Raw genomic sequence first — 24,938 nt, 5'->3', positions numbered from 1 at the left:
GGCTAGATTTCTCCATACCTTGTTTTGGTGACTCTTAAATATGGTGAAAGGCTTCTATACATTCAGACACCTGGTTGGATTAAAAAAATAACTTGATGTGGAATAATGGGCCTAAATTAAAACTTACAGTCAATGACTCATACAGGAAATAATTAGCACTTGAGCCTGTAATGGTCTTGTGAATTTTTCACATTATTCTTGCTTAGGAGATCTTCAAGATATCAGACAGCAATAGTAATGTAAAAAATGAAATAACTTGCATTGATATAGCACCTTTCACAACCTTAGGAACATCATTCACAGCTGATGAGAGCTAATGCAGTCTTTTGGATGAGATATTAAAGCAAAGACCTGTCTGCTCTTTCAGGTGCATGCACAAGATCCAAGGGCACTTTTCAAAGAATAGTTGGGGAATTTCTATTCTGTTTCGATTTTGCTTCTTTTAAAAAAAAATTAACACAATAAATATTTTTTAACTTGGCTGCCAAACGCAGATGGTCACTATTATGTATGCAACATCTTGTAACCAGCATTCTACCGCCACCAGAGGGCGCATCTGTAGGAGTCCCAAGGGATCCCAGCATCCCTTGGGAGCACTGCAAAAAAGCAGGCCTCCCATGCTGTGCTGGCACTCTGGAGTCAGAATAAAAAGACTAAGGTCATACCTACTCAAGTCTACAGTACTCAGTCACATTGTTTTATTTGAGACATAACAACTGGTGATGAGTAACAGATAACGAACCATCACGCGAAAATGCAGAGAACTGTTGGTATCCTGAAGAAATTCTCAGAAGGTGACGATTGGGAAGGCTTCGTGGAGCGATTCGACCTATACTTTGTGGTCAACGAGCTGGAAGGGAATGCGAACGCTGCCAAACGAAGGGCGATCCTCCTCACCATCTGCGGGGCAACAACCTATAGCCTCATGAAGAATCTTCTTGCTCCGGTGAAACCAACAACCAAGTTGTATGAAGAACTGTGTACGCTGGTCCGGAAGCACCTGAATCTGAAGCAGAGCATTCTGAAGGCAAGGTATCGATTTTATACATGTCAACGGTCTGGAGGCCAGGAAGTGGCGAGCTATGTTGCCGAACTAAGGCACCTTGCAGGACATTGCGAATTCGATGGATACCTGGAGCACATGCTAAGGGACTTCTTTGTGCTCGGCATTGGCCATGAGGTTATCCTTCGCAAACTATTGACAGTTGAAACACCGAACCTGAGCAAAGCCATAACGATAGCCCAGGCATTTATGTCCACCAGTGATAACACCAAACAAATTTTGCAGCATAAAGATGCATCGGCAAGTACTGTACACAAAGTAACATCATTTTCAGGCAGGAATGCATATGGCAGAATGTATGCGCCTGCAGCTGCACGACATCCGATGACCCAGAATCCGCCATCAAGCGTGAATGCGAGGCAATTAACACCTTGTTGGCGATGGGGAGCTGATCATCGAACCCATCAATGCTGCTTCAAACACTATGTGTGCAAAGGTTGTGGAACAATGGGACACCTCCAGCGAATGTGCAGACGAGCTGCAAACCACCATGTTGCAGAGGAAGACCAATCTATGGTGGATCAAACTGAACTAGAGACTCGAACCGAGGAGGCAGAAGTGTACGGGGTACACACCTTCACCACGAAATGTCCACCGATCATGTTAAAAGTTGAACTGAACGGAATTCCAGTATCCATGGAATTGGACACGGCTGCGAGTCAGTCTATCATGAACAAAAAAGCCTTCGACAGGCTGTAGTGCAACAAGGCACAAAGGCCCAAGCTGAGCCCTATTCATACCAAGCTGAGAACTTACACTAAAGAGCTGATCCCTGTAAATGGCAGCGCTGCAGTAAAAGTCTCCTATGATGGAGCAGTGCACGAACTCCCACTATGGATTGTACCAGGAGATGGTCCCACACTGTTCGGCAGAAGCTGGCTGGGAAAAATTTACTGGAACTGGGACGACATCCGAGCACTTTCGTCCTTCGACGACGCCTCATGTGCCCAGGTGTTGAGCAAGTTCCCATCGTTATTTGTGCCAGGCATCAGCAACTTCTCTGGGGTGAAGGTGCAGATCCACTTGGTTCCCGGTACACGATCCATCTACCACAAGGCACGTGCAGTGCCATACATGATGCGAGAGGAAGTGGCGATTGAGCTGGGCAGGCTGCAACGAGAGGGCATCATCTTGCTGGTTGAGTTCAATGAGTGGACCAGTCTGATTGTTCTGGTTCTCAAGGGCGATGGCACGGTCAGAATTTGTGGGGACTATAAAGTAACGATTAACCGTTTTCCGCTGCAGGACCAGTACCCACTACCCAAAGATGATCTATTTGCGACGCTGGCAGGAGGGAAGGCGTCCACCAAGTTGGGCCTGACCTCGGCCTACATGACACAGGAGCTGGAGGAATCTTCGAAAGGCCTCACCTGCATCAACACGCACAAAGGTCTGTTCATCTACAATAGATGCGCGTTTGGGATTCGATCGGCCGCGGCTATTTTTCAAAGGAACATGAGAGTCAGCTAAAGTCGGTTCCGCAGTGGTTTTCCAGGACGACATATTGATCACAGGCTGGGACACCATCGAACACTTGCAGAACCTGGAAGAGTTCTAAGTCAGTTAGATCACGTGGGACTCAGGTTGAAACGCTTGAAGTGTGTTTTCCTGGCACCAGAGGTCGAGTTCTTAGGGAGAAGAATGCGGCAGATGGCATCAGACCCACCGACGCCAAGACGGAGGCCATCAAAAACGCGCCAAGACCACAGAACGTGACGGAGCTGCGGTCGTTCCTGGGACTCCTCAACTATTTTGGTAATTTCCTACCCGGGTTAAGCACCTTGCTAGAACCTCTACATGTGTTGCTACGCAAGGGAGATGACTGGGTATGGGGGAAATCACAAGAGACTACTTTTGGGAAAGCCAGAAATCTGTTATGTTCCAACAAACTGCTTGTTCTGTATGACCCATGTAAACGTTTAGTGCTAGCTTGCGATGCGTCTTCGTACGGGGTCGGGTGTGTGTTACAACAAGCAAACGAATCGGGAACATTGCAACCGGTCGCTTATGCATCCAGGAGTTTGTCCAAGGCTGAAAGGGCCTACAGCATGATTGAAAAAGCTCTGGCATGCGTTTACGGGTGAAAAAAGTGCACCAGTATCTGTTTGGGCTTAAGTTCGAGTTAGAAACTGACCATAAGTCGCTCATATCGCTATTCTCAGAGAGCAAAGGTATTAATACTATTGTGTTCCAAACACAGATGAGACTGCACACAGGGAAGTTAAAGTAACAGTGACCTCAGTCTTTATTAAGACACTCCAGAGTGAGGAACAGGCCTTAGGGGCCGGCTTATATATAATGCTCCCAAGGGATGCTGGGATCCCTTGGGACTTCAGGGGATGCGCTCCCTGGTGGCGGAACATGGGAGTGCATGCTTTACAGATACACAACATCACTCCCCCCCACAAAGTCAAAGTGAAAACTATTTACATGGTGAGGCGGTCGGGAGCCTTTCTTTCCCTGGTGGACCGTCTCGGTACAAATGTCTGTTCTGGGTGTGTTGGCTGTGCCCTCGCTGGGCTGGCATGTTGTTGGCCCTGCAAGGCTACTGGGTGAGCCTGGCCTTGCTGGGCTGTTGGGCATGATGGGTTCGATTTCCTGGTCCGGGGTGGTGTCGTTGATTCTTTGGATGTGTGTTGTGGGCTCAAAAAAGGTGGTGTCTGCTGTGGGTTGTTATGGGCGGTCTGTGAACTGCAGCCTCGTTTGGTCCAGGTGCTTTCTGCCAATTTGTCCATTGTCTAGTTTGACTACAAACACCCTACTCCCTTCTTTAACTATCGCCGTGCCCGCGATCCACTTGGGACCATGTCCATAGCTTAGCACATACACAGGGTCATTCAGATCAATTTCCCATGACACAGTGGCGCGACCATCGTTTACATTTTGTTGCTGCTGCCTGCTCTCTACCTGATCATGCAGGTTGGGGTGAACCAGTGAGAGTCTGGTTTAAAGTGTCCTTTTTATGAGTAGCTCAGCCGGGAACACCGCTGTGAGCGAGTGGGGTCTCGTGCGATAGCTGAGCAGTACGCGGGACAGGCGGGTTTGGAGTGAGCCTTCTGTGACTCGTTTAAGGCTCTGTTTGATGGTTTGTACTGCCCGCTCTGCTTGCCCATTGGAGGCTGGTTTAAACGGGGCCGAGGTGACATGTTTGATCCCATTGCGGGTCATGAATTCTTTAAATTCGGCACTGGTGAAACATGACCCGTTGTCACTGATCAGTATGTCAGGCAGGCCGTGGGTGGCAAACATGGCCCTCAGGCTTTCAATGGTGGCGGTGGCGATGCTTCCCGACATTATTTCACATTCAATCCATTTTGAAAAAGCATCCACCACCACCAGGAACATTTTACAGACAAACGGGCCCGCATAGTCGACATGGATCCTTGACCATGATCTGGAGGGCCAGGACCACAAACTTAGTGGTGTCTCTCTGGGCATGTTGCTCAACTGAGCACAGTCGCTGCATTGCCGTACACAGGACTCTAAGTCAGAGTCGATACCGGGCCACCACACGTGGGATCTGGCTATCGCTTTCATCATTACTATACCTGGGTGTGTGCTGTGGAGATGAACGTCTCCCTGCCCTTTTTGGGTAGCACTACGTGGTTACCCCACAACAGGCAGTCTGCCTGAATGGACAGCTCGTCCTTTCGCCGCTGGAACAGCTTGGTTAGCTCTTGCATTTCAACAGGGATGCTGGCCCCATACAGTACACAGTTTTTTACTAGGGACAGCAGAGGATGTTGTTCCAAGTCCTAATCTGGCGGGCCGTGACAGGTGATTTATCATTTTCAAACGCTTCCATGACCATCAACAAGTCTGCGGGCTGTGCCACCATCAACAAGTTTACAGTCTGCGCCATTTCCACTCCCGTGGTGGGCAATGGTAGCCGACTGAGAGCATGCGCACAGTTCTCAGTGTCTGGCCTGTAGCGGATGGTCTAGTTATATGCTGATAGCGTGAGTGCCCACCTTTGTATGCAGGCTGAGGCATGAGTATTTATCCCCTTGTTTTCAGGATATGAGGGGCTTGTGATCGGTTTCCAGCTCAAATTTGAGGCCAAACAGGTACTGATGCAATTTCTTTACCCCAAACACACACGCTAATGCCTCTTTCTCAATCATGCTGTAAGCCCTCTTGGCCTTAGACAAACTCTTGGAGGCATAGGCGACAGGTTGCAACTTCCCCGCAACGTTAGCTTGTTGTAATACACACCCGACTCCGTACGACGACGCATCACATGCTAGCACAAGTCTTTTACATGGGTTATACAATACAAGCAGTTTGTTGGTGCATAAAATGTTTCTGGCTTTCTCAAAAGCAATTACTTGGTTTTTTTCCCCATAACCAGTTCTCACCTTTACGCAATAACACATGTAGGGGCTCTAAGAGGGTGCTTAACCCTGGTAGGAAGTTACCAAAATAGTTGAGGAGTCCCAGGAACGACTGCAGCTCCGTGACGTTCTGTGGCCTGGGCGCGTTCCTGATAGCCTCTGTCTTGGCGTCTGTGGGCTGAATGCCGTCGGCCGCGAACTTTCTCCCCAAAAACTCCACTTCTGTTGCCATGAAGACGCATTTCGACCTCTTCAGCCACAGTCCTATGCGATCCAGTCGCTGGAAGACCTCCTCCAGGTTTTGTAGGTGCTCGGCAGTGTCCCGACCCATGACCAATATGTCGTCCTGAAAAACCACCGTGCGTGGTACCGACTTGAGTAGGCTCTCCATGTTTCTCTGGAAGATCGCTGCAGCCGACTGAATTCCAAAAGGGCATCAGTTGTAGATGAACAGTCCCTTGTGCATGTTGATGCAGGTGAGGCCCTTCGAAGACTCCTTCAGCTCCTGCGTCATGTAGGCCGAAGTCAGGTCGAGCTTGGTGAACGTCTTGCCTCCTGCCAGCATCGCAAATAAGTTGTCTGCCTTAGGTAGCGGGTATTGGTCTTGTAGCGAGAAACGATTAATAGTTACTTTATAATCGCGGCAAATCCTGACCGTGCCATCACTTTTGAATACTGGAACAATTGGGCTGGCCCACTCGCTGAATTCCACTGGGGAGATGATGCCCTCATGTTACAGCCTGTCCAGCTTGATTTCCACTCTCTCCCTCATCATGTGAGCTACCATTTGTGCCTTGTGGTGAATGGGTCGTGCCTCTGGGACCAAGTGGATCCGCACCTTCACCCCGGAAAAGTTTCCAATGCCTGGCTCAAAAAGGGAAGGAAATTTGTTAAGAACCTGGGTACATGAGGCCTCATCGACATGTGATAGCGCTCGGATGTCATCCCAGTTCCAACGGATTTTGCCCAGCCAGCTCCTTCCAAGCAGTGTGGGGCCATCGCCCAAGACAATCCAGAGTGGCAGTTCGTGCACCGTGCCCTCGTAGGTAACCTTGACCATGGCACTGCCCAGGACAATGATAAGCTCTTTGGTGTACGTTCTCAGTTTCGTGTGGATGGGGCTCAGGGCTGGTCTGAGTGCCTTGTTGCACCACAGTCTCTCAAACATCTTTTTACTCATGATGGGTTGGCTAGCGCCAGTGTCCAGTTCCATGGCTACGGGTAAGCCATTCAATTTTACATTTAGCATTATAAGTGGACATTTCATTGAAAAGGTGTGCACCCCATGTACTTCAGCATCTGCCTCCTCTCTCTGAGGCTCGAAATTGCTTTGATCCACCATGGACCGATCTTCCTCTGCCACATGGTGGTTAGCAGGTTTTGCAGAACTAGCAGCTTGTCTGCAAGCTCGTTGGAGGTGCCCTATTGTTTCACAGCTCTTGCAAACATACCCTTTGAAGCGGCATGAATAGGCTGAATGAAGCCTCCACAATGCCAACAAGGTGTGAATTGCCTTGCATTCATCCTTTGTTGCGGACTCTGAGTCATCTGGGTCACCTGAGGCCTGCTGGCAATTTCAGACTCGTGATTTCTGCCCTGTACATTTCTGCTCGCAAACACAGTTCCAGTTAATTTATGAACATTGCTAGCACTTGTGTGCTGAGAGATTTGTTTGGTGTTATCACTGGTGGACATAAACGCCTGTGCTATCGCAATGGCCTTACTGAGGGTCGGTGTTTCTACAGTCAAAAGTTTTCATAGGATGGTCTCGTGGTCAATGCCCAGTACAAAAAAGTCTCTGAGCATTTGCCATCAAACTCACATTGTCCTGCAAGTCGCCTTAGCTCGGCGACGTAGCTCGGCACTTCCTGACCTTCAGATCACTGGCACGTGTAGAACCGATACCTCGTCATCAGCACACTCTCCCACGGGTTAAGATGCTCCCGAACCAGTGTACATAGCTCCTCATATGACTTATCTGTGGGTTTCACCGGAGCCAGAGGATTCTTCATGAGGCTGTAGGCCAGTGCCCCGCAGACCGTGAGGAGGATCGCTCTCCTTTTTGCAGCGCTTCCTTCTCCGTCGAGCTCGTTGGCTGCAAAGTACTGGTCTAGCCATTAGACATAGGCTTCCCAGTCCTCATCCTCCGAGAACTTCTCCAGGATGCCCACAGTTTTCTACATGTTTGCGTTGGATTCGTATACTCGTCGCCAGTTATTGTGTTCCTAACACAGAGAGGTTAAAGTAACAGTGACCTCAGTTTTTATTAAGACACTCCAGAGTGAGGAACAGGCCTTCGGGGCTGGCTTATATACTGTGCTCCCAAGGGATGCTGGGATCCCTTGGGACTTCAGGAGATGCACTCCCTGGCGGCGGAACATGGGAGTGCATGCTTTATAGATGCACAACAAATACCAATGCCTCTGTTCGCATCCAAAGATGGGCGCTCACACTGTCTGCATATAACTATGCAATTCGCCACAGGCGAGGCACAGAGAACTGCGCTAATGCTCTCAGTCGGCTACCATTGCCCACCACCGGGGTGGAAATGGCACAGCCTGCAGACTTGCTCTTGGTGATGGATGCATTTGAAAATGAAAAGTCACCCGTTACGGCCCGCCAGATCAGGACCTGGACCAGCCAGGATCCTTTACTGTCCCTTGTAAAACACTGTGTCCTCCATAGGACCTGGTCCAGCGTCCTAGCGAAGGTGCATGAGGTGATCAAGCCGTTCCAGCGGCGCAAAGACGAAATGTCCATACAGGCAGACTGTCTTTTGTGGGGTAACCATGTGGTTTTGCCTAAGAAAGGCAAGGAAACGTTCATATGCGACTTACACAGTACCCACCCAGGCATAGTAATGATGAAAGCTATAGCCAGATCTCATGTGTGGTGGCCCGGCATCAATTCAGGTTTGGAGTCTTGCATGCGCCAATGCAACACTTGCTCTCAACTGAGCAATGCACCCAGGGAGCCACCGCTAAGTTTGTGGTCACGGCCCTCCAAACCATGGTCTAGGAACCACATTGACTTCGCTGGCCCGTTTCTAGGCAAAATGTTTTTGGTTGTTGTGGATGCTTATTCAAAATGGATTGAGTGCGTAATAATATCTGTAAGCACGTCCACTGCCACCATCGAAAGCCTATGAGCCATGTCTGCCACGCACGGCCTGCCTGATGTCCTTGTCAGCAACAATGGGCCGTGCTTCACCAGCGCTGAATTCAAAGAATTCGTGACCCGCAATGGGATCAAGCACGTCACATCTGCCCCGTTCAAGCCTGCATCTAATGGCCAGGCAGAATGGGCAGTTCAAACCATCAAGCAAAGCTTGAAACATGTGTCGGAAGGCTCCCTGCAGACCCGCCTTTCTCGAAGCCTGCTCAGCTACCGCACAAGACCCCACTCGCTCACCAGGGTTCCCCCTGCCGAACTGCTCATGAAAAGGGCACTCAAAACTAGGCTCTCTCTAGTCCACCCTGATCTCCATGATCATGTCGCGGGCAGGCGGCATCAACAAAGCATGTACCATGATCACGCAAATTTGTCACACAATATTGAAGTCAATGACCCTGTATTTGTACTCAACTATGGGCATGGTCCCAAACGGCTTGCTGGCACTGTCGTAGCCAAAGAAGGGAGTAGGGTGTTTGAGGTCAAACTTGCAAATGGACTAACTTGCAGAAAGCATTTGGACCAAACCAAACTGCGATTCACAGACAGCCACGAGCAACCTGAAGAGGACACCACCAACTTTGACCCTCCGATATACACACAAGTGGCAACCAACATCACGATTGACCACGAAGCTGAACCCATCATCCCCAACAGCCCAGCAAGACCAGCTGCACAGCAGCCCAGCGAAGACCCAACCAACTCACCTACACCTGTGTTTATACCGAGACAATCGACTAGGGAACGGAAAGCCCCAGATCGTCTCACCCTGTAAATAAGTGTACTGTTGACTTGGGGGGGGGGGGGGGTGATGTTATGTATGCAACACCTTGTAACCAGCATTCTACTGCCACCAGAGGGCGCATCTGTTGAAGTCCCAAGCGATTGCAGCATCCCTTGGGAGCACTGCATATAAGCAGGCCTCCCATGCTGTGCTGGCACTCTGGAGTCAGAATAAAGAGACTAAGGTCACACTTACTCAAGTCTACAGTACTCAGTCATGTTGCTTTATTTGTGGCATAACAGTCACTACTTAATTGCTTTCATATCGATTTTCATATGGTGATTTTTACTTCTTCCTTTTCAGGGTGTAACTGCAATGGGCACTCTGAAAGATGCCATTTTGACATGGCAGTGTATTTGGCCAGTGGAGAGGTCAGTGGTGGGGTTTGTGAGGACTGTGAACACAATACAATAGGACAAAACTGTGGCCAGTGCAGGCCCTTCTTCTACCAGGAGCCTGGGAGAACAATTTCTGACCCATTTGCATGTGTCCGTAAGTTTTTTTTTCTATGATATTTACAGATTAACTCTTACCGCAAGTGATGCTTTGTAAGAAACTAGTAAACAGAGCTAAAACTACCACGGTTTCCTATATATATTAAGTGTATGTAGCTTAAAGACAGCTACAATGGTTAAAGTAAAAAAATCTTTCATTCATTGTGAAGAGATTGAAGTTTTTACAACAAAGTTCAGTTTCAGCAATGCGCGGCCTGTGTAATCATGATGTGCTCTTCTCTCCACACCTAGATTATTAGTTGTGCAATCGCCTTTTAAAGTATATATTTTTTAAACAGAGCTCTGCGTATCACGCAATAGTGTGTGAAGTTTGAATGGCACAATCTCTCCTGACTGAGTGAAATCAAAAGCCCTTCACATAAAACATTTTTCTAAACAATCATGTTACAAATATAACTCAGCAGCTTCATCTTAACTAAAATAAAATCAGGTACTAAATATGTTCAAATATGTAGTATTTAAACACTTACCGTAATTAAAGAGAATATTTAAAACAACCACAATAATACAGGCTAATAGTGTTTTCTCAGAAGCGAAATGAAGTCCCAATTTCTACTTCTTCCAATGAGGAGAAAACAGAGTATTAAAGTCAAGCCTTGTGCATGTTTTAAGCTATGCACCCAACACTGCTTCCAATTATCAGGATTTTGAAATTAAGGGTTTATAAATTTATTTTTACAAAACAAGTTAAATATTCCTTAGTAATATCATGAACTAAAAAATGCAACTTTAGAAAATAATAAACATTATTCTAGCACAAAGATTGGAAAGGATATCAATTAAGTTACCAGGCAAGGTTCAGTTTTTTCTGAATATTAACATTAACATAGCAAGAATAACCTGAAAGATACTCACAAAAACAATTGGACCTTGGAGTTTTTCTAAATGTCACGATTGAGAACTTGCCTTCACCTCACCCAAATTACTGAAGATGAGACCACCAACTTTCCTGAAAAATGAATTTTTGTGTGTCATTCCTTCCATTCCATGATAAAAGTTCCATAGATCTAAAAATAATTTAAAATTTTTTTTTAAATTCGCTTATGATACTTCAGCTTTTTAACCTTAATTCTATGTGTATGTCCCAATCTTTATTTTGCTTTCTGTAGAATGATTAAAAAGTGAATAACGAAACCTACTTTTTACTTCCTGATTTGCTGTCTGTGAGATTTTTTTATCTGATTGGCTGCTCAGCCTGCTTGATGACAACACTGTTGCTGGATGCCACAGATCCCCTATAGATGGTGCCAGGTGGAAATTCACGTCAGAAAAGGGGAAATAGATGCCACAGAACCCACTAAAACTTTGTGGGCAGCTTTCTTTGAGGTCAGCAGCCAGCGTCGTCATTTTGCCACTGACCACAAAATCCGGACCATTGTGGATCACCTTAGTTTGATTTCCAGAAACATGTGGTTATTAAAAAATTTGTGATTAGTTTCTCACAATCAACTTTAGATGAACTCAGACTAGATTTTGAAGCAGTGACTGAAGGAGATCTAACCAATCTTGTACAAGTATCTAGAAATACACCACTCTGTTACCTATTGCCTGTTCTTTGATCCACAGCCTGTAACTGTGATCCTGAAGGCTCACTGAACAATGGAATGTGTGAAGGTCACTCAGACCCAAGCCTTCATATAGTTGCTGGCCGCTGCATTTGTAAAATAAATGTTGAAGGGACAAGATGTGATCAGTGCAAGTCTGGCTATTTTGGACTGAGCGCTGTTAACGCTGAGGGATGTGAAGGTGTGTATGAACTAAAGAACTCGTTTTATCTTTCTATTGTTTAATGGCAGAATTGTTTTTTCACTTAGCTGATCCTAACATCTGTTATCACATCACATTATTAAATTACTGTTTATTGGACCTTGCTATGCTCAAATTGGCTGCTGTGTTTCCTACATTACCATAATGACTACACTTCAAAAGTATTTAATTGACTGTAAAGTGCTTTGGGGCATTGTGAAGTTATGAAAGGCGCTGTTTAACTGCAACTCATTCTTTCTTTTTGTGATTGCAATCTGCTTTTCTTCCACAGTCTGATAGATTTTATCACTTAGTATCTTTGGTCCTCGCCACAAACTCCGTTCCCTAGCCATCAACTGTATCTCTCTCCCTGACCTCTATGTGAGACTGAACCCAATTGTTCGCAACCTTGCCGTCCTCCATGACCCTGTGCGGAGCTTCCAACCCCATATCCTTTCCACCACTAAGACCGCCTACTTCCACCTCATCCATCTCCACCCCTGCCTCAGCTGATCTGCTGCTGAAACCCTCACTCATGCCTTTGTTACCTCTAGACTGGACTATTCCAATGTTACAACTGAAACAACTTTCCTGACTGTCCATTCTGTAGAAGCAGCAAATGTCCTATATATCTGCATGACTTTATTAAACGCGACTAAAATTGCCACCGTGCAGACAAAAGGTCTGATGAGACTGTGGATACCATAAATAGCATAATGAGGTAACAAGCTTAGGCAAAGGAAATAATCACGTTCTGATAACAAGCCCAGTCAAAGCAAACTATGATATTATACATCAACTAAAAATTCTTTAAAAATTACAGCCTAATATTTATTGCCCAAAGGCATAGGGTCATTGACAGCTGCAAGCCCAAGAGAGCTGTGATCTGTTCAAGCTTGCAACCAAGTTCATAATAAGGTTTGTTATTGCAATCACTTGACATTACCAATGGGCGAAGTGTAAACATCTAAAAATTCTTTGAGCTAGAGGCCTAGAAATTTGATGGCACCGCACCTGTTTTTCGGCCGCTAAACAGGCTCCAGAGCCTCCAATATTGCAGGCAAAAAGCTCACGCTCATTACAAGCCGGAAGTGCGCACCCCGCCATATTGGTGAAGGCAAAAAAAAGGCATCTAGGGTCCTACGCATATGCAAATAAGGGCCTAACACCTGTTTGGTGGCCCCTCTGTAATATTGGTTTTCTCTAAGGCAGCTCATCACCAAAAAGATAAGTTTGTTTAAAATGCTTACCTGAAAAATACTTACCAGAAGCAGGTGTGCTCTTTCCGACCTACATTAAAACCGTGGAACATTGCCCAGCACCACTTACCCCACAACGATCACTGCCACCGTCCTCCACCCCACTGCCAGCCTCCCTCCCAGCCATATTTGCCCGCCCTCCCTCCCGGCCACATTTGCCCCCTCAATCACCCCGTTTCTGATCACCCAACTCCAAATCACCACCCTTCTGATCACCCCCACTCCTATTCACCCCCGTCTCCTGGTCCTCTTTAAGAACTTACCTGAGGGCCTCTTCAGGTGATGCTGCGGCCTGATATTCGAGGCCTCTTCTCCTGCGAGTTGCCTGGAAACAGCCATTAGATGTCCACAGCTCACCAATTCAATGATAATGAGGCCCGAGGCCCAATATTAGGTGTGGACTATCCATACAGGCGCAAGAATTTCTAAGCCATGATGTCTCCATGATGGGAGTTAATTTAAACATGACCCTAATATAATGGATGTTTGACAGTGTTAACGAAATATTGTACGAGTTAACATTAGAGAAGGGAACTTCAGTATAAGAATAAGTAAATTCAATTGTACTTTCTGATTCTTTACCTCTGGAATATGCCTTTTATCCTCGTGTTTTTTAAGAATTATAATGGCTCTGTGGCGAGCTATTAAATATTTATTTTAATGGAATGGAGATAGTAGTATGCTACATACCAATGGATTCCCGTAAACATATCTGCTGCATAGTACTGAGACATTTAGTTGCCAGTTTATAGGCGCTTAGGTGCAGGGAACGATTGCTGTGCACGGAGACAGAGGCCTAAGGATGGTGAGAAATTGGTCCTCGGGCCTCGTCAAAATAAACGTGGCGAGCTGCCAGTGCCTGTTGCTCCTCCATAGGCGGCTGGTCTGACAGAAGCAGCAGATTTTGGTCTGTCGGCGGCCCTCAGATAAGTCCCAGGAGGTGGGGCGGGATGATAGCGGGAGGGGGGCCATTTACGGTTGGCAAGAGTGCTGTTGAGTCTTCCGGCTCCTGCTGGATCCACATCAATTTAAAACAAAAATTAAACACCAATTTGGTGGTGGCATGCTCTCTCTCACCCTGACCGTTCCCCCTGGTACAGCCCTGATCTTTGCTCCCTTGTCCAAGGGTCGCAGACTTGAATGGATATGGCTGACAACTGGTTTAGTCAATCACCGCCAGATGTGCCTGGGCCACATACAGCATTATCAGGTCCTGCACTCGTCTGCCAAAATTGCACACCATTCCAAAATCATTATGGAATGTAAAGATAAACCCTAGCTTCTATTCCTCACTGCTAACCGTCTTTTTAAACACCTCTCCCCAGTCTTCACCCTCACCTCTGACACTAAGTGTGAGGAGCTCATGGACTTCTTTGTCTCCAACATTGTAACCATCTGTTCAGTTGTCTCTGCCTCTTCCCTTCCTTCTCCTCGTCCACAGGGCCAAACTTTCTCTAAGGATCCTCCCTGCCCTAGCCCTGTCCTCACATCTTTCTCCAGTTTCTCTCTGATCTCCCCTCACGACCTCTCTGAGCTCATCTTGTCCATGAGACACCATTCCTGCTCCCTTGACCCTATTCCCACCAAATTGCTAACCAGCCAACTTCCTTTTTTGGCTCCTGTTGTGTATGGAGAAGAAGTCAGACTGAACACTGTGAACTCAAAGTAAAGTGTGACCTTAGTCTTTTATTGCAGGTCTCCAGAGTGCCTCTCCAACCTGTGAAGCCTTCTTAAATAACTGTGCTCCCAAGGGATTATGGGATGCCTTGGGACACCTGGGAATGAGCCCTCTGGTGGCTGTACAGAGTAAATACAAGTCCACATATATAACAACATTCCCCCAAAAGTCAATAGTGTAACTATTTACAATGTGAGTCGATCTGGGGCCCTTCTTGCCTTGGTTGATCGTCTCGGTGTGAAAGCTGGTGTTGTTGAATCATTTGTTGGGCCCTCGCTGGGCTGCTGTGCAGCTGGCCTTGCTGGGCTGCCTGGTGCGTTGGGCCCTGCAAGGCTGCTGTGGATGATGGGTTCTGCTTTGTGGTCAACCGTGGTGTCGGATCCAAGGTGGGTTGCTCAGGGTAGTCTATGAATCTGAGTTTGATTTGGTCCAAGTGTTTCCGGTGAATGAGTCCATTTGAAAGTTTGACCCGAAACACCCTGCTCCCCTCTTTGGCCACAACAGTGCCGGGAAGCCACTTGGGACCTTGTCCATAATTTAATACAAATACAGGGTCATTGACTTCAATCTCGCATGACACCTTTGCGCTATCATGGTATGCACTTTGTTGAAGCTGCCTGCTCTCTACCTGCTCATGTAGATCAGGGTGAACTAACGAGAGCCTTGTCTTAAGTGCTCTTTTCATGAGCAGTTCAGCAGGTGGGATCCCAATGAGTGAGTGGGGTCTCGTGCAGTAGCTAAGCAGGACTCGGGATAGGCGAGTCTGCAGTGAGCCTTCAGTTATCCTCTTCAAGCCTTGCTTGATGGTTTGCACTGCTCTCTCTGCCTGACCATTGGACGCAGATGTGACATGTTTGATCCCGTTACAGGGCATGAATTCTTTGAACTCAGCACTGGTAAAACATGGCCCGTTGTTGCTCACCAGGTCATTGGGTAAGCCGTGTGTGGCAAACATGGCCCGCAGGCTTTCAGTGGTGGCAGCAGATGTGCTAGTCGACATTATCTCACATTCAATCCACTTGGAGTACGCGTCTACGACCACAAGGAACAGTTTACCCAAGAACGGGCCTGTATAGCCGACGTGTACCCTAGACCACGGTTTGGAGGGCCAAGACCATAAACTTAGCAGCGCCTCCCTGGGTACATTGCTTAACTGCGAGCATGTATTACATCTGTGAACACAGGACTCTAAGTCCGCATCGATACCGGGCCACCACACGTGGGATCTGGCTATCGCTTTCATCATTATGATGCCTGGGTGGCTAGTGTGGAGGTCATTGATGAAGGTTTCTCTGCCCTTCTTGGGGACCACTACTCGATTGCCCCACAGAAGGCAGTCTGCCTGTATAGACATTTCATCTTTGCGCTGCTGGAACGGCTTTATCTCTTCCTGCATTTCCACTGGGACACTGGACCAGCTCCCGTGAAGCACACAGCTTTTGACTAGAGATAATAAGGGATCCGGGCTCGTCCAGGTTTTGATCTGCCGGGCAGTGACGGGTGATTGCTCACTCTCAAATGCTTCCATAATCATAGCTAGATCTGCGGGCTGCGCCATTTCCACCCTCGTGGAGGACAATGGCAGCCTACTGAGTGCAGCGGTGCAGTTTTCTGTGCCTGGCCTGTGGCGGATGGCATAGTTGAATGCGGACAATGTGAGCGCCCATCTCTGGATGCGGGCCGATGCGTTGGTATTTATCCCTTTACTCTCAGAAAGCAGGGATATAAGTGGCTTATGGTCAGTTTCCAATTCGAATTTTAGCCCAAGCAGATATTGATGCATTTTCTTTACCCCATAGACACACGCTAACGCTTCTTTTTCAATCATGCTGTAGGCTCTCTCGGCTTTAGACAGACTCTTGGATGCATAAGCAACCGGTTGCAGTTTCCCAAAATCATTAGCTTGTTGCAATACACACCCGACGCCATATGACGAGACATCACATGCTAGTACCAAACATGGATTACATGGATCAAACAACACAAGCAATTTGTTTGAGCATAACAATTTTCTCGCTTTTACAAAGACATTTTCTTGGCTTTTGCCCCAAACCCATTCGCCCCCTTTTCGTAGTAAGACATGTAGTGGTTCTAGCAGGGTGCTGAGACCCGGGAAGAAGTTACCAAAGTGGTTCAAGAGTCCCAGGAACAACCGCAGCTCCGGGACGTTCTGTGGCCTCGGTGCGTTCTCGATTGCTTCCGTCTTCGCGTTGGTGGGCCTGATGCGGTCCGCCGCAATCCTCCTTCCCAGGAACTCCACTTCAGATACCAGGAAAATGCATTTTGAGCATTTTAACCTGAGCCCCACGCGGTTGAGTCGACTAAGAACCTCCTCCAGGTTCTGCTGATGCTCGACTGTGTTCCGACATGTGACCAAGATGTCGTCCTGGAAGACCACGGTGTGCGGGACCGACTTCAGTAAACTTTCCATGTTTCTCTGGAATATCGCCGCCGTTGATCGGATTCCAAACGGGCATCTGTTACCAACAAAAAGACTTTTTTGAACATGTTGATGCAGGTGAGTGACTTCGATGATTCCTCCAGTTCCTGCATCAGGTAGGCTGAAGTCAGATCCAGCTTCGTGAAGTCTTTCCTCCTGTCAGCGTTGCAAAGAGGTCGTCGGCTTTTGGTAGTGGGTATTGGTCCTGCAGGGAGAAACGATTGATAGTTACTTTGTAATCGCCACAGATTCTGACAGTGCCGTCTCCCTTGAGAACTGGGACAGTAGGACTGGCCCATTCGCTGAACTCAATCGGTGAAATGATGCCCTCCCGTTGCAGCCGGTCTAGCTCGATCTCTATCCTTTCTCTCATCATGTACGGTACTGCTCTCGCTTTGTGATGGATGGGTCGTGCCCCCGGAATTAGGTGAATCTGCACTTTTGCTCCTTGAAATTTCCCGATGCCTGGTTCGAACAGCGAAGGGAATTTGTTTAAGACCTGGGCACACGAAGTGTCATCAGCGGGCGATAGCGCTCGGACGTCGTCTCAGTTCCAGCGTATCTTTCCCAGCCAACTCCTGCCGAGCAGCGTGGGACCATCGCCCGGTACCACCCAGAGTGGTCGCTTGTGGTCCATTGTAGGAGACTTTTACGGTAGCACTGTCGATTACCGGAATCAGTTCTTAGTTTCGTGCGAACTGGAGTTAAGACTGGCCTTGAGGCCTTGTTGCACCAGAACCTTTCGAAAGTCTTTTTGTCCATGATGGACTGGCTCACGCCCGTGTCCAGCTCCATTGACACTGGGAGTCACTTTAGTTCAATATTCTGCATTATCGGGGGACAATTCATGGTGAATGTGTGCACCCCATGTATCTCTGCCTCCTCTATCTGAGGCTCTGGTTCGTAGTGATCCTCCGTGGATCTGTCCTCCTTTGCAACGTGGTGGTTTGCAGATTTAACAGGCTTAGCAGCTCGCCTGCACACTCGTTGGAGGTGTCCCATTGTTCCACAGCCCTTGCAAACGTATCCTTTGAATCGGCATGAATGGACACGATGATCACCCCCGCAGCGCCAACAAGGTGTTAATGGTCTTGCATTCATCACCCTTTGATGGTTGACTCTGAGACATCTGCGGACATGTAGCTGCAGGTATGTGTGACATGCACTGTACATTACGCTTCGAAAACAACATCACTTTTTTCACAGTACTTGTAGCAGCACTTGTGTGCTGAGAGATTTTCTTAGTATTGTCACTGGTGGCAATGAACGCCTGGGCTATCGCTATGGCCTTACTCAAGGTTGGGGTCACTACAGTCAAAAGCTTGCGAAGTATGGTTTCGTGGCGAATGCCAAGTATGAAAAAGTCTCTGAGCATGTGCTCCAAATATCCTTCAAATTCGCAATGTCCTACAAGGCGTCTCAGCTCGGTGACATAACTCGCCACTTCCTGGCCTTCCGACCTTTTGTAGATGTAGAACCGTTACCTCGCCATCAGAATGCTTTCCTTCGGACAAATGCTCTCAGACCAGTGTGCACAAATCGTCGTACGATTTCTCCATGGGTTTCGCTGGAGTGAGCAGGTTCTTCATGAGGCCATACGTTGGTGCCCCACAGATGGTGAGGAGGATCGCCCTTCGTTTGGCAGCGCTCTCTTCCCCATCTAGCTCGTTGGCCACGAAGTACTGGTCGAGTCGCTCCACAAACGTTTCCCAATCATCTCCCTCCGAAAATTTCTCCAGGATGCCCACTGTTCTCTGCATCTTTGGGTTCGCTATCTGTATCTCGTCGCCAGTTGTTGTGTATGGAGAAAGAGTCAGACTGAACACTGTGAGCTCAAAGTAAAATGTGACCTTAGTCTTTTATTGCAGTTCTCCAGAGTGCCTCTCCAACCTGTGAAGCCTCCTTAAATACCTGTGCTCCCAAGCAATTATGGGATCCCTTGGGACTCTAGGGAATGATCCCTCTGGTGGCTGTATAGAGTAAATACAAGTCCACATATATAATAGCTCTGATGTTTGCTGACATTGTTAACGGTTCTCTTTCCTCAGGTTTTGTCCCCCTCTCCCTCAAATCACCCCCTCCTCAAAAAAACAATCCTCGATCCCTTCGTCCCTGCAAACTACCACCCCATCTCCAAACTCCCTTTCCTCTCCAAAGTCCTTGAACGTGTTGTTCCCTCTCAAATCCGTGCCCATCTTTCCCGCAATTCCATGTTTGAATCCCTCCAATCCGGTTTCCGCGCTTGCCACTGTACCGAAACGGCTCTCATCAAAGTCAAAAATGACATCCTTTGTGACTGTGACTAAAGCAAACTATCCCTCCTTGTCCTTCTTGACTTGTCTGCAGCTTTTGACATGGTTGACCATGCTATCCTTCTCCAATGCCTCTCCATATTCATCCAGCTGGGTGGGATTGCACTTGTCTTGTTCCATTCTTAGCTAATCAATCATAGCCAGAGACTCACCTGTAACAGCTTCTCTTCCTGCCCCCGAATCATTACCTCTGGTGTCCCCCAAGAATCTATCCTTGGCCCCCTCCTATTTCTCATCTACATGTTGCCGTTTGCCGACATCATCTGAAAACACAGCGTCAGTTTTCACATGTACGCTGATGACACCGAGCTCTATCACACTACCACTTCTCTCGACCCCTCCTCGTTCTCGAACTTGTCAGACTGCTTGTCCAACATCCACTTCTAGATGAGAACTTTTCTCTAATTGAATACTGGGAAGATGGAAGCCATTGTTTTCGGTCCCCGCCACAAATTCCATTCCTTAGCCACTGACTCCATCCCTCTCCCCAACTTCTGTCTGAGGCTGAACCAGACTATTCGCAACCTTGGTGTCATATTTGATCTTGAAATGAGCTTTCGACCACATAACTGCAGCATAACTGAGACCGCCTATTTCCACCTCCACAACATCACCAGTCTCCGCCATTGCCTCAGCACATCTGCTACTGAAGCCCTCATCCAGGCCTTTGTGACCTCGACTTGATTATTCCAACTCGCTCCTGGCTGGCCTCCCACATTCTACCCTGCCTAAACTAGAGGTGATCCAAAACTCGGCTGCCTGTGTCCTAACTCACACCAAGTCCCGCTCACCCATCACCCCTGTGCTCGCTGACCTACATTGGCTCCCGGTTAAGCAACGCCTAAATTTCAAAACTCTCATCCTTGTTTTCAAATCCCTCAATGGCCTCGCCCATCCCCATCTCTGTAATCTCCTCCAGCCCCACAACCTCCCCAAGATGTCTGCGCTCCTCTAATTCTGCCCTCTTGAGCATCCCTGATTATAATCACTCAACTACTGGTGGCCATACCTTCAGTTACCTAGACCCCAAACTCTGGATTTCCCTGCCTAAACCTCTCCACCTCTCTCTCCTTCTTTAAGATGCTCAATACCTACCTCCTTGACCCTAATTTCTCCTTATGTAGCTCATTGTCAAATGTTTTGTCTCATAATATTCCTGTGAAGCACTACATTAAAAGTGCTATATATAATACAAGTTGTTGTTATTAGCATATGAAAGGGGCCTGGGACGCTTGAAAATTGGCCCGTCCCAATTTTGAGTCAGATGTTTTTTAGGCATCCTTGGGACGCTGGTCCCCGAAATTGAATCTTGCTGCTCTTGTTTTACGGGCATAAAGTTTCCACCAATCTCTATCCCAGTGTCTCTGATTTGATGACCTTTTTACGGGACTGTTTTCTCCTGTCTTTATTGAGTATTTATTGGATGATGCTTCATGGATAAGCTAGCTCTGAACACCACCTTGTGGCTGCCTGGGGAAACTTCATTCTTTTCTTTATGCAATCATCAATTTGATTTTCACTGAAATTTCTTGAAGTTCTTAAATTATACCATGGTAAGCATTACCTCTGAGGGGATGATATCATGATGTTCTGTAAAATTTACAATCAAGAAAACTACAAGTGACTTTATCCTGAGACCACTGCACTTCTACAAGAAAACAATTGAATATTCAATTAAGTATAAACTCTTCTCGTCTCCTCACAGTTGTATTTAACAATCTGCAAAGCCAGTTAACCTTAGGCTTGATCTATTGAGCTAGATGCATCCAATCTTCCTTCCTTCCCTGTCACCTCCAGCACACAAACACACACATTTCTCAGAATGGAGATCGAGCAATTTGCTGCAATGTTTATGGAGGAAGAAGATTGGTGCCATTAAAATGGAGACAACATTTTTTTTAACAGAAAGATACTGGAGGTGGGACACAGATTGCCTGACAGATAAGTGTTGCACACAAAACTGATTTTGAATGTTTTTTCAGATTGTCAGTGTGATTCACGTGGCACTGTGTCAGCACACTCTGCCTGCAACCCAGTTACTGGAGAGTGCCACTGCCAGCGATTTGTCACTGGCCGAAATTGTGAACAGTGTCTGGTACGTTACAATGCAATCTTTTGCCCTACCAAATACCTTCAACATTCATTGTTAATTGTTATGTATGGAGAAAGAGTTAGACTGAACACTGTGAGCTCAAAGTAAAGTGTGACCTTAGTCTTTTATTGCAGGTCTCCAGAGTGCCTCTCCAACCTGTGAGACCTCCTTAAATACCTGTGCTCCCAAGGGATTATGGAATCCCTTGGCACTCCAGGGGATGAACCCTCTGGTGGCTGTACAGAGTATATACAAGTCTACATATATAACAGTTATACTATATGGAGAAACTTTACAAGTAAGCTTGTGGCAGATTGGAGGGTCAGGATGGGCCAAAGAGAAACAGGGCAAAATTATTGAAAATGCTCCAAAGAGCCACTGTTGGAAATGTAATTAGTCTGGTCTGGGGTTGATTAACTTTGTCTTTGTGACTTTTGGTACTCTTCCAAGGACCTCAACAGATCTCATATCAGTTCTGAGTCTTCCACAAAGGCATAAGAGGTGAAATTCCCAGAGTTGTCTAGGAACTACCCCAGGCATGCCCCCCTGAGAGCAGAACATTTAGCCACCAATCCCACATTCCTTTACCCCACTGATATTTAGAGCAGAAGGTAAGTAGGGCAGAAATAGGTTCTGCCCTAAATTCTCCCCTCCCTGGCAGACAATGTGCCCACGCTCAGCACTTTCCGCCCTTGGGAATTTCAGGCTCCGTAACTTTTGGGTAAGATGGAGCTTGTCCATCCCGCACTGGGAAGAGCAGGTGAGTTGAGAGAGGCTGTTCTCGTGGTCTTGCAGGCAGTCAGTTACAGAGAATCTTTGCCAGATAAGTGGAAGCAGCTCAGCTGCCTAATCTCATAGTCAAGGAATGCGTGAAAAAATAAATTCCAGTGTCCGATCTCCAGGCTTGGCTGAGTTCACTGATTTTAGCTTGAACAGCTATATGAAGAAGTGAGCAGGTGGGAGGGAGCTACAGTTGGTTTCAGTGGCCCCTAGACTATAGAGACAAAAGAAAAATCTGTGAAAGTTCCAGCTCCTGGCCACGATCCATTGACTCTTCTTGAAAAATGAGCATGTGTGGATGTCAGGTGGGGGCAGCACTCAGCGCAGCTATGATGTCATCTATAGTCAGCTGACTTTCCACTACTTGCTATCTAGGCTCGCACATGGCCAAGGTACCAGACTGAAGGTGACCATTGTATAGCATTAATTTGTAAAATTACTATGCAATATTGATTATAATGGTGTTACTGTATTTTTCTATAGCCTAACTACTGGAGCCTTGGAAATGGTGTCTATGGTTGTTCTCCCTGTGACTGTGACATTGGAGGGGCCTACGATAATCTGTAAGTATAATTGCCAATAATGTTTCTACTCTTAAAGGAACAGGCCACCTTAAACACAACTTTACCTTAGCAACAGAATAGTATTATGTATATTACACAGTATAATGCTCCTGCCTTTATAAAGAAGCTCTTCATTGGATTTATTATGAGACATACCACAGGAGATCCACTCATGTGAAATAAAATATACACGTATGAAGGTCAACTATTGTTAATGAGTGATAGAATACAATCCCTCATTGCTCTAAGTTGAATTTGATGTTTCTTTTCATGTCACCACCAGAGTGTGTAAAACTTTGAACAACTGTACTTGTCTGCTTTTAACTTCTTTAACCTAAGCTGTTGGACATTACTAAGAACTATTAACTGACAAACGACGTAACGTTGTGTATTTAACTGGAATACAATATAGATTTTTTGAGCAATTCCAATTAATTTTTCAAACTCAAGTCTCTACTGTCTGAAATGCTTAAGTGAAGAATCTACTTGTGAATTTGAACTGATATAAACAGATCTTCACACAGAGCAGTGGAAGGAGCTTATGTGGCAAACAATTTGATGAATCGGGAACAGCGTTACACTGTAATATTATGGTACCATTTGTTGCATGTCCACTGCAGTTAGTTGAGAATGTAATGTCTGTGTTTTGCAGTTGTTCCTTGCATGATGGACAGTGTCGATGTCTACCCAACATTATCAGCCGCCAATGTAATGAACCCGCTCATGGTTACTTCTTTGCTCCACTGGATTACTATTTGTATGAAGCTGAACTTGCAGAGCAACTAGGGAATAGCGGTTCTTTGGTCTGTACCTCTAAAACTTCTCTAGGTTTTAATTTTTCAGATAAGGTCAGGCACATAATGTGAAATTAAATGTTTGAATGCTTTTACTGTCACCTAAATGTAGAGGAGCAATGTAATAATGTCACTGGTTGAATATTCAGTATGCTTTGCCAGTCGTGTGTTCTCTGGGTCTGACTCAGTTCCAAATCAGCACCTAGGCCCCCATTAAAATAAATAAAGCTGCTCTGAGTTGCAGGCAGCGCCTCCCCATCAGAGGCATTATCAAAGTGGCTGTGGGAGGTACTTGCCTCTGCAGGAAATTTGATGTTTCCTTAAAAATTGTGAAAAATATTTTTTTAAACCAAGAGAATGTGCTGCAGTTAAACTCAAAGGCCCATCAAAATTGCCTATATTATTTGCTTGCTTCTCATGTAATTCTGTAACTTTAGTAATGTAAGGCATTCTGTACTTTCACGGTTGGAATAAAATATTACTTGTGCCTATCTCATCAGACATGAGAAACTTATCATTACAACTTAATGCAGTAATAATTACACAACCGTGACATTAAGCATTATTTTATTAGTGTAAAATATCATGAAAGACAATTTTAAGGTGCCAACCAAATATAGGAACTTGGAATTACTAGACCAAAAAAACCCACAGTCCATCTATTTTGCCTTCTACCATCCTGGTAGTCACATGATACAATGAAAGTGGAGTTGTTGACTAATCATAGCAATCAATCTCTAACAATGAGTCCACAGCAGACCCAGACATGACACGAGGAAAACCCCAGTGGTGGAGAGCGTTGGGAACCATAGGTCCAAAGTTACCTGTTCCTCACAAGCTTGCTACATGTACCACATGTCAAGTCCCAAAATGTTTTATGAAAGACAACATTATTAATGTAAAGAATTCTAATATTATAATACTTTCTAAATAGACTTATAGATACATTTAAAAATGTCTTGCATAAATGCAATGTCATGGTTTTCTTGTTAACTATGCCTAGTTGATTTCACCTACTGGCCAATACTTTTTAGTTTCCTAAATAATGAAATTAGTTCTTTTTTCAGGTAAACCCAACATCTTTGCCACCTTGTGATGAGTATTTACGAAGGCAAGGCTATAACTTTAGAGTGGAACATGGCAGACTGATACTTCACAGGAATTCTAAACGTCATGTGCGACGTCAGAGGAAGAGGGTATGCAGAGCTTCTATAGCAACATGTTCTGCATGTTGTGAAATTCATAAAATAAATCTATAAAATGCCCCTCCGCTGTGTTTTTATGGAGAGAATTGGGAATTGGATTGACTGACCAGTCCAATGTTTTCCCACTGGTTGAACACTGTACACTAGATTGGCAGTGACACAATTAAATGGTTCAAATAATGTTGTAAACTACAAGAGTAAA

General features: G+C 46.2%; 1 protein-coding gene across 1 annotated transcript in view; it reads left to right on the top strand.

The window, feature by feature from the left end:
* Nucleotides 1–24,938, top strand: part of LOC139278561 (laminin subunit beta-4-like) — a 142,282-nt gene that overhangs the window by 32,913 nt on the left and 84,431 nt on the right. Inside the window, exons 9-14 of the mRNA XM_070897469.1 lie at nt 9,656–9,844; nt 11,434–11,613; nt 21,285–21,397; nt 22,658–22,737; nt 23,390–23,540; nt 24,599–24,727. Of these exons, the coding sequence (XP_070753570.1) occupies nt 9,656–9,844; nt 11,434–11,613; nt 21,285–21,397; nt 22,658–22,737; nt 23,390–23,540; nt 24,599–24,727 (842 nt within the window). The remainder of the gene's footprint in view (nt 1–9,655; nt 9,845–11,433; nt 11,614–21,284; nt 21,398–22,657; nt 22,738–23,389; nt 23,541–24,598; nt 24,728–24,938) is intronic.

Source organism: Pristiophorus japonicus, chromosome 13, assembly GCF_044704955.1.
Source record: "Pristiophorus japonicus isolate sPriJap1 chromosome 13, sPriJap1.hap1, whole genome shotgun sequence".
In the NCBI taxonomy this organism is placed as follows: Eukaryota; Metazoa; Chordata; class Chondrichthyes; family Pristiophoridae; genus Pristiophorus; species Pristiophorus japonicus.
This window is presented reverse-complemented; position numbering and strand designations above follow the sequence as displayed.